Source organism: Lycium barbarum, chromosome 3, assembly GCF_019175385.1.
Source record: "Lycium barbarum isolate Lr01 chromosome 3, ASM1917538v2, whole genome shotgun sequence".
Lineage (NCBI taxonomy): Eukaryota > Viridiplantae > Streptophyta > Magnoliopsida > Solanales > Solanaceae > Lycium > Lycium barbarum.
In genome coordinates, this window is record NC_083339.1 from 112,726,557 (window position 1) to 112,736,496 (window position 9,940).

General features: G+C 46.9%; 1 protein-coding gene across 1 annotated transcript; it reads right to left on the minus strand.

Moving 5' to 3' along the window:
* Positions 1-5,171: 5,171 nt before the first annotated feature.
* LOC132631144 (uncharacterized) lies at positions 5,172-6,886 on the minus strand. Its single transcript, XM_060346743.1, has 3 exons — positions 6,592-6,886; positions 6,186-6,509; positions 5,172-5,419 (listed from the first exon to the last, which is right to left on the minus strand). Exons 1-3 carry the CDS (start codon positions 6,884-6,886, stop codon positions 5,172-5,174), a joined length of 867 nt encoding a protein of 288 aa, XP_060202726.1.
* Between the last annotated feature and the right edge of the window lie 3,054 nt (positions 6,887-9,940).

A 9,940-nucleotide genomic window follows, 5' to 3' on the forward strand; every position in this document is an offset into this window, starting at 1 on the left:
TCGGTATTCGTTGTTGTTGTTGTTGTATATATATATATTTGGAAAATATTTTTTCATGACTTGTGACTGCGAGCGCGGTCTTCCGGATCCTCCGGGAGGTATGACTGCTGGTTCCGATATGGAAAGTAATTGAGTTTTGATTTTCTAATAAGGCGACCGGGTCCGATATGGACTGCCTAAATATCCCACCGTAGGGAAGTCAGGTCATTGCATAGTTCATTACATATACAATTTTTTTCTCCTATTCTAGTACAAGTACAAGCAAAAGGTACAATTACGAGGAAATAACAATGTGATTACAAGCAACTGGAATCCTAAATGTAGTATCTCTTGAGCGCATCTACGTTGATAGCATTGGGCCACTCCTGCCCGTCCATCTCGGCTAGGACTACGGCTCCTCCCGAGAGTACTTTTATGACCATCTACAGCCCTTGACAGTTTGGCGCGAATTTTCCCTTATATTCTTTTTGGTGGGGAAATACTTGCTTGAGCATGAGTTGCCCGATCTGGAAGAGTCGGGTTCTAACCCACTTGTTGAAGGTTCGAGACATCCTTTGCCTGTATAGCTGTCCGTGACACACTGCCACCATTCTCTTCTCTTGTATCATAGCTAGCTGCTTGTAATGATTCTTAAACCACTCTGCATCTTACAGCTCTGCCTCTTGGATGATCCGGAGCGAGGGGATCATCCAAGCTGCATCTTGCAGCTCTACCTCTTGGATGATCCGGAGCAAGGGGATAATCCAAGCTGCTCATTACGAGCCTCTTCTAGCTGCTAGTTACGAGCCTCTTCCAACTGCTCGTAACAATTTTTAAACCACTCTACATTTTGCAACTCTTCCTCTTGGCTGATCCGGAGTGATGGGATCTCCACTTCTGCGAGTATGACTGCTTTTGTACCGTAGACAAGGAGGTAGGGAGTTTCCTCGGTGGAAGTGTTGGTCGTCATGCGGTACCCCAACAGGGCATAAGGCAGCTACTCGTGCCAATCCCGGTAGTTTTCGATCATCTTTCTCAGGATTCTCTCAATGTTCTTGTTGGCAGCCTCTACAGCTCCATTCATCTATGGTCGGTATGCGGTAGAGTTTTTGTGTATTATCTGGAGTCGTTAGCAAATGTCCTTCATCAAATGACTGTTTAAATTGGCACCATTGTTCGTGATGATGGATTTCAGTACACCAAAGCGACATATTAGATTGCTCTTGATAAAATCGGCCATGTCTTTCTTGGTTGCTGACTTGTGGGAAATGGCTTCCACCTATTTCGTGAAGTAGTCAATGGCGAAGTAGTCAATAGCGACTAAAATGAAACGGTGTCCATTGGAGGCCGGGGGTTCAATGGGTCCTATGACATCCATCCCCCATGCTACGAAGGGCCACAGTGAGCTCATCGTGTGTAACTCAGTAGGAGGAACCTTGATTAATCCCCGTGTATCTGGCATTGATGGCATCTCTGCACAAATTTGCGCGAGTCATGGTCCATGGTCATCCAATAGTACCCTGTCCTTAGGATTTTCTTTGCAAGGACGAACCCATTCATGTGAGGGCTGCATACCCGCGTGCACTTCCTTCCGCAATTTTGTGGCTTCTTCGGCATCCACACACCTGAGTAAACCAAGGTCGGGAATTATTTTGTACAACATCTCTTTGTTTAGGAAGAAATCATTGGCCAGCCTTCTTCTGATTTGTCGAACTCTCCGGGGGGCACTCTCCCTTCTCCAAGTATGCCTTGATGTCGGCGTACTACGGTTTGCCGTCTGGCTGGTCCTCGACGTGGGTGCAGTGAGCCTGTTCTTCCCTTATTGTGATCTCCAAAGGGTCGATGTGAGTGCTTTCGGGGTGCTGCATCATGGAGGATGTCGTAGCCAACGCGTCTACAAACTCATTTTGGGCCCTCGGGGTATGCCTGAAGTCGATGTTTTGAACCTCCCACATAGTCTCTGCACCAGATTCACGTACGGGAGTATCTTGTCGTTTTTGGTCGCCCAGCTCCCTTTTACCTGATTTAGGAGTAAATCGGAGTCCCCGATTACCAACAGCTCCAGTATGTTCATGTCCAATGTTATCCTGAAGCCGAGGACACATGCTTTGTACTCTGTCCTATTATTAGTACACCTAAAGTTGAGCTTTGCGACTATCGGATAGTGTTGTCCTGTTCCTGATATCAACACTGCTCTGATGCCTGATCCTTTGTAATTGACCGCCCATTCAAACGACATTTTCCATCCCTTGTATGGTTCTGTTAATTCTTCTTCCATAGCTAGTACCTCCTCATCTGGGAAGACAGTCCGTAAAGGCCCAAGTTCGTCTTCGACGGGGCTTTCAGCCAGCCGATCGGCCATAGCTTGTCCTTTGATTGCCTTTTGTGCTATGTATACGATGTCGAATTCATTTTTTAAAAAAAAATTCTATTTAGCCAACTTTCCCCCGGGCATTGGTTGCCGGAAGATGTATCTTGAAGGATCCATTCGGGATATGAGGTGAGTGGTGAACACCGATAAGTAGTGTCTCATCTTCTGAACGATCCAAGTTAGAGCGCAACATGTCTTTTCTACGAGCGTGTACCGAGCTTCGCAGGATGTGAACTTCTTGCTCAGATAGTAGATGGCATGCTCCTTTTTGCCTTCTTCGTCATGCTGGGCCAGCATACAACCGAAAACATTCTCTGATACTGACAGGTACAGTAAGAGAGGACTCCCTTGCCGGGGCGGCACCAGAATGAGGGGATTGGAGAGAAATATCTTGATTTTTTTGAATGCCTCTTAGCATTCCTCCGTCCAGTTTGTGGGAGCGTCTTGCTTGAGTAATTTGAGGATTGGCTCCATGATCATGGTGGATTGGGCTATGAACAACCCAATGTAGTTCAACCACCCCAAGAAACTCATGACCTCCTTTTTAGTTTGGGGCCGCGACAATTCTTGAATCGCTTTGATTTTGGTAGGATCCAATTCGATGCCCCTGCGGCTGACTATGAACCCCAAAAACTTTTCGGCGGGCACTCCGAATGCACACTTAGAAGGGTTTAGCTTCAGGTTAAATTTGCAAAGCCTGTCAAAGAACTTGCACAAATGTGTGGCGTGCTCCAAGCTTTCTTTTGACTTTATGATGACATCGTCTACATAGACCTCAATCTCTCGATGTATCATATCATGGAACAAGGTGGTCATAGCACTCATGTACGTGGCGCCAGCGTTTTTTAGGCCTAACGGCATTACCCTATAATGATAGACTCTCCAACGGGTGATGAAGGATGTCTTTTCGGCGTCTTCCTCGCTCATGAGTATTTGGTGGTACCCAGCAAAACAATCTACAAACGATTGTAGCTCATGCTTGGCGCAGTTATTTATCAGGATGTGGATGTTTATGAGAGGGAAGTATCTTTCGGACTTTATCCTGATACTCATATCTGGTTTGAATATTCGCGTTTTCTGTTTGACTGGGCAAATCCCTCCTTAATGGGCAATATATGGGCCACTTCAGTAAATTTACGAGCTCTCCCCTTTGCGGAGCTCCAAAGTGAGCGCTGATTCGCGTCTCCTTGACATCTCTTCCGTCACCGAGGTCGATTACTTCAGTTTCGTACATATTTGGCTTCTCCTTTTCTTCCAATTCTTCCACCAGCCCTTCTGGCATAATCGTTGATTCGTCATACTCTTGCTGGTCACCTTCTTCCCTCGTTTGGTGACATGTCATGACATTTTTGGTCGTTTTATTATGATTATTACTAAAAAAGCGAGGGGTAGTAAATTAGGCTTATTATCGGTTGTCGTTACTTAGTTAGCGAGAAAAGCAGTTATTATTAATAATAAAACAGTGATTTACGAGGCTTTCATTAATTCAAAAGGCAACTGATTGCAACTGTGGTCCTGATCCGGAACAACATCGAACCATTCTCATTTAAAAACAGTGCAATAATAGCTTTTGTTTTAGGAAAAAGGGTCGATCGTTCGGGCCTCGACCGACGTCGCCGTTTCTTAGCAAAAGATTTTATTTTAAGAAAAGTCCATCTCTCTACCGAGAAGCCAAGAGGGGGTGGACGGGCAATTGTTCAAGTGTTCTTCTAGCCTCAAACTGTGTATGCTGGGTGTCTCCTGACTTTCTTCAGCTTCTTGAAACAACGATTCGAGACTTTCACCAGCTTCCTCTTCATTCAGCATCGGCATCTTTCTGGGAATGACTGGTACAAACCCGAGATTGGATGGGGTAGTTTCCCCTTTCTGGCTCTCTTTTGATTGCCCTTGTGAGCTCGTCTTCGTTAGGGGCATACCCCAGGCCTAAATGGTAGTTTTCTTTTAGAGTTGGCACAGGCTCCGTTATCCTTCCGAGGGTTTTTCCTAGGCCTTTTCCCGTTTCAAAGTTGTTTCTCAGCATGGTAGAGGCGATCATTTTGTAGACTGTCGGTATAGGCCTGCCGATCTCTTCTTTTGCATGGGTGGCTCCCACGCACTCTACTGTGTGAAAGTTGGAGAAATGAGAACTCCCCTCAGTCACGGTAACGGTATTGTAGGAGGCTTTTAAATGTCCTTCTCAACTGTTACTACGATTTCCCATCCTTGCCACTTAAATTTTATGGCCTTGTGCAGACTCGACGGTACCGCACCGACGGAGTGGATCCAGGGTCTCTCTAAGAGCACGTTGTAATTGGTAGTGATTGCCATGACTTGGCAATCATGTTGTGAAGAAGGCAGGCCCGACCCGGATCTGTAGGTCGACTTCTCCCAAAGAGTCACTTAAGGCTCCGTCGAATCTCCTGACGTTTGTCGCGCTCTGACGGATCTTTCCCACGACGTATCCAAGTTATGTCAGGGTGGTAGTGGCGCAGATGTTGAGTCATGACCCGTTGTCCACCAATACCCTTCCTACGGCCTTGTCACGGACTTCCAGTATGATATGGAGGGCTTTGTTGTGAGATGTTCCTTCAATGGGAAACTCTTCCTTAGAGAAGAAAATTTGTGCTCCCCAATGATATGGGCCACTAGGCCGGCCAAATCCTCACTACTTTTTCTTGTCGGTACGTGTGCATCATCCAACACTTTCATGAGGGCATGCCTATGAGACAGCAAGCTAGCCAATAGTGACAGCACCGAGATTTGCGCCGGTGTCTTCTTCAAATGCTCGACAATGGAATAGTGTTTGGGCTGCGTACGTCGCCAGAAATCTTCGGCCCCGCCTTCAGTTATCGCCCTTTTCTGAGCATTCTCCTTCTAGCACCTCCCTGCATGGGTCATGCCTTGGGTCATTGCGGTCTGCACGGTGACCATCTTTTTGGGGTCCGACAAAATCTGTTATACTATCTGGGTCACCATAGGTGCTGGGATCAAGATTCTGAACACGGCCTTGGGAACTTTCGGACTGGCGATTAAGACTTTGAATTTGGGACGTTCTTGGAGTGTGAGGGAAGCCACTGTCTGTTCCAGAGGCTGGGTGATTCCGAGGGATAGTGTTCCACAAACTTCTTAGTCTTCGTCCCTTTCTATCATGTACACCCCGCCATTTCCATGGTTTGGCAGCAGGTTCGTGTTCACGTTAGGGGCAACTGTTTCTAAGACAATTTCCTTTTTGTCGATCAGATCCTGGATTTTGTGCTTGAGATTTATGCAGTGCTCAGTGTTGTGCCTGACTCCTCCAGAGTGGTAGGCACAAGTTTGATCGGTTTTGTAGAACCGACTCCCGGATTGTACTAATTTTGGCGAACCTTTCTGAATTAGCCTGGCAGCCAGTAGCCTTTCCAATAGTTTAGCCCTTGGCTTGAAGAGCGTCGTGAATTCCCTCATAAGCCTCTTCTCGAAAGTTGGACGTGGCGCATTATATGCAGGGGTGGCAGCTGATTTTGGTAGTTCTGGGTTTGATAGGCCTGCAGGGGGTTATTTTACGGTGGACGATAGATTTGCTGGGGTGGTAATTGGTATATTTGTTGTGGCGGTGGTTAGTATGTTTGTTGTGGTGGTGGTTAGTATGCTTTTTGTGGTGGTGGTTGGTAAGCAGAGGCGGATACACGGACACCGGGCGGAGCTGTGTATGCTGACACAGTAGTGGTAAATGCTGATTGTGTGTAATACACGGGTGCTGGGATGTACAGAGAGGTAGGGTAATTCAAAAGGGGTGAGGCGTGGTGGGAAAGTGAGGGTTCTTTTGGGTTTTGTTTGGAAATGTGGGATATGCTTGCCACGTCCTCTTTCTTTTTACGGAAGATCCCTGCAGTAGCATGTCCAGACGCTTTGTTGAAGATGCTGACGATCTTCCCAGATTTGAGGTTGTCTTGTATGGCCTCTCCTATTTTCACCAATTTAGAGAACGGCCTTCCAGCCATTGACAACATCCTATCATAGAAATATGGCTCTTGTGACCTGATGAGTACGGAAACGAGCTCTCCCTCACCCATTGGTGGTTGTACGCGGGCTGCCTCGTCCCTTCCATCTGCTGGTGAATTCTCTGTAATTTTTCGTTGATTTTTGCTTGACCTTCTCAAGGTAGTAGCGGTCTGGTACAGTCTCGATGCTGAACCGAAACCTTTCCATGAAGAATTCTGCCATATCGTTCCAGCGGAGCAGCTAGCGCAGGTCCTGTGTGGCGAACCATTTCGCGGCCTCACCTGTCAGGCTAGGACTGAACAATCGCATGATCAGGGGTTCATTCTTCTTTACTCCGACTAACTGGTCACAGTATGAACGAAGGTGTGCCTTGGGGTTCCTTGTCCTGTTGAACATTTCAAACTTTGGGGTTTTAAACCCTTCTGATAGGTCTAGAGCCGGGTGCATGCACAGGTCGTCATATCTTAGGCCTGTCGCCTTCCTTGTAGACCTTGTGGACTTTTCCAGCAACTCCTCCATTTTTTTCTCCATGTCTTTCTCTCGCTTATCTTGTTCAGCTCTCCAAATCCTTTCCATCTCTTCGTAGTGATCTAGTTCATTGTGTCCTAGGGAGGACTCATTTGGCATGTTGGGAGTGAACAAGAACACTTGGGGGATGACATGGTTAAACGGGGTAATGGTGTTTTGTCCCGCAGGTGGGGTTGGTGCATGTGTTTGGCTTGTTTCATTGAAGAATACCGGCTGAGGGGCTTGGTACGCGGGGCCCGAGTGAGCGGTCCCTGGGGCTTAAGCCTTTTTAACCGACGGTGGAGTACAGTAAGAGGGGCCAGTATCGTTTGGGTTGGCAATGCTTAGTGGCGGGGGCATGGTTCCCAGCGGCTAGAGGGGAAAATGGCCGGCCACTGTGGAACTTAATGAAGGAAAGAGAGGAAGGGCCTTTTTTCCTTCGGTGGTGTTCTTCTCTGGGTCGGCTGCCTCCCTCCTGGCTACTTTCTCTGAGAGAGTAGCGACGGTAGTCAACAACATCCTGATCACATCCTCTTGGGAGGCGGCCTCTTGTGAGTCCTGGGTGTCCCCGTTGCAGAGAGCAAGCTCATTTCTTGTTTCCTCAGGAGTACCAGTCATTTTGTCCTTTCCTTTGTCGGAGAGAGATGCTAACGTGGCTTTGGATCCTGTGAAATATGCCAATTTTCAATATCACACTAATCGGCCCCGTTTCTATAAGATAAGAATAACTCAACGGTAAAGATAGTTAGTTTCCACACATCAATTATAAAAACAAAATATCAAATATGGATATGTAACATACAAGTGGCACATACGATCGTATATTGAAGCTTAAGTACTCTTGATCCGATGTTCTAAAGTCCTGGACATTGTGGGCCTTTACGTTGGGGTGGGTCTTGGTTTGGTGGCCCTGCGGTTGACTTAGAACGGCAAACCCTCGATTCATCACTTAAGCGAAACGGGAATTTCAAATTTGAAACAGAAAGGGACCAAGTCTTGCATAGACTGCCTACGTATTCCACCGTGGGAAATTAGGCCCTACGTAGTTCGATTACAAATCAGGATATACATTTCTCCTAAATATCCTTTGACTAATCCTAGCTACAAACATCCTCGGACCAGGCCCGACTTGGGCTTCCCTCGTATCCCTCCATTGGGACGCCAGGTCGGCGCGGTTCCTTTACATTTTTTATGAAGGTGGGGGTAACACTTGTGGAAAAGACGGGACACCTGGTATCTACCCAAAAGTATAATTCTTGCAAGCCGTTGCCCTTATGGACTCGCTTTCTCTGTCGAATTTCCCTTTGCTCAGAATCATGGTGGGAGTAGGACCAAAAGTTTCCCGGTCCTGATCATATTTTCAAGTTCGAGCTTGAAAGCAATGCATCATTTAATATCATGTCCCCTAGCCCCAATATGGTACAGGAAGAACTTGTTTTGGTTGGGCCCTAACGGTGCGGGGTCATAGGCAGGTTCCACAGGCCTGATTCTGTTCAATGAGGCCAAAGTCGAGAAGAGGCAAGCATACGATTCATCAAAGATAGTGAAATCATGCCGCCATGCCTGGTTTTCGGGGGTAACTGCCTCTCTTGGGGTGATGGGGTCATGGACAAGCAAAGTATGCGGCCCTCATAGAGTTCAAATTATTTTTTCGTCTATGAGACTAACAATTCTCCTTCTTAATCATGCCGCCATGCCTGATTCCCCACCTTGTTCAGCAATCCATCTACCTCCTCAATCTTTCTCCCTATTTCTTGGAGATGTTTTTCCATCTGCAGCACTTTTCCCCGTAGCATCTCAGCCGTCTCTCCCAGAGTCTGTGTCTCTTGTCCTTCTTGGTTTGCCATTGCAAGTCAACCTTTAGTGGAGATAAATTTGGGTAAGTTTTTAACCACATGGTTTTTCTTTCGGGTATGTGGTTTAGATTATTGGACCAATGATACTCATGCTCAATACACGATCGTACATATAGTAGGTAAGCATGCGAAGCACGTAGCAGATAAGCACGTAATTTGCAGTTATTTATACTACTCGCGTTCCTAAGGCCTCTTGAGCCAAGGCTCTCCTAGTCATTTGAAACATGTAAGTGCCATTTGTGAAAATGAACCATTGCCCCAAAAAAGCCATCATAATTTATAATAATAATATCCTTTCCCATAGGGATTACAAAACGGATGACAAAAGCCGACAAGGGGCTTACAAACATAAAAAGAAAATCAGCAATCAAGGAGGTCCTCCAGCGGCTGATGTCGAGGCTTGGTTCGTCCTGGCCTTCTTGACCCTTCGAAGGGTAGTCTGGATATGAAGGCGTGCCTGATAGAGCTCCATTCTGACAATTATCGGGTCTGTTTCGTCCAGGATTCTAGCCAAATTCTCATCTGTCTCTCTATCCATTCTTTCATGTGTTCCTCTTCTTGGGCTTCTTGAGGAAGTGCGGGCTCTAGCGCCGATGTGAGAGCCAAGTGTCCTTGTAGCCACACACGATACCCGGGGTCGCATCCCGCTTCGAACCTGTCAGGAGCCAGAGTTTCTAGGCCCGAACTCACTCGGCCATTCTATTCCTTGAGGATCACCCCAGCGTGCCTAATTTTCTGCTCGGTGTGTTCAATGATAAAACTTTTGGGGTTTCCCACCTGAGGGATCACTTGTCTCCTGCCGAACTGTCTCAAAACCCTACACAGATAATAAGGACGGGTTCCCCGAATTCTGACTAGCGGCGTGAATGGATAATTCTTTTCTCGGACTACCATAGTCTCGGATGTAAAGTCGGGGAACATCCGACGTATCCGATCTTCAGTCAAGTTGGTGAAGAACTCAGCCCAGGAATTTTTGGACATGCACTCGAGATTTGGGCAGTAATTCACGAGGCGGTCTACCCGGTTCTGTCGGCTCCAACCCTAAACCTCTTTGGCCATGTTAAGGTGTTTGTCCATCCACCATTGCAGCATCATGTTGCACCCTTGGAAGTATCAAAAGCGATTGTGGCATTTGTCGAGAGCTCGGAAGATATCAACCAATATGATGGGTGCCAAGTCAAAATACCTCGTCACTTGATCCTTGGTTATCCCGTGGAAGATTGCATGGGCCAGGTATATCACCTTAGTGTCTATGGACAACGACTCA

Bases quoted from the DNA above. Each gene is read 5' to 3' on its own strand.
- LOC132631144 (XM_060346743.1), bottom strand. From the start codon at position 6,886: ATGGAAAGGATTTGGAGAGCTGAACAAGATAAGCGAGAGAAAGACATG. The intron at 6,510-6,591 runs GTGAGGCCGCGA...CTTCATGGAAAG, and splicing joins GTTCAGTCCTAGCCTGACAG to GTTTCGGTTCAGCATCGAGA. The intron at 5,420-6,185 runs GTAAAAAGAAAG...GGAATCACCCAG, and splicing joins TGCTACTGCAGGGATCTTCC to CCTCTGGAACAGACAGTGGC.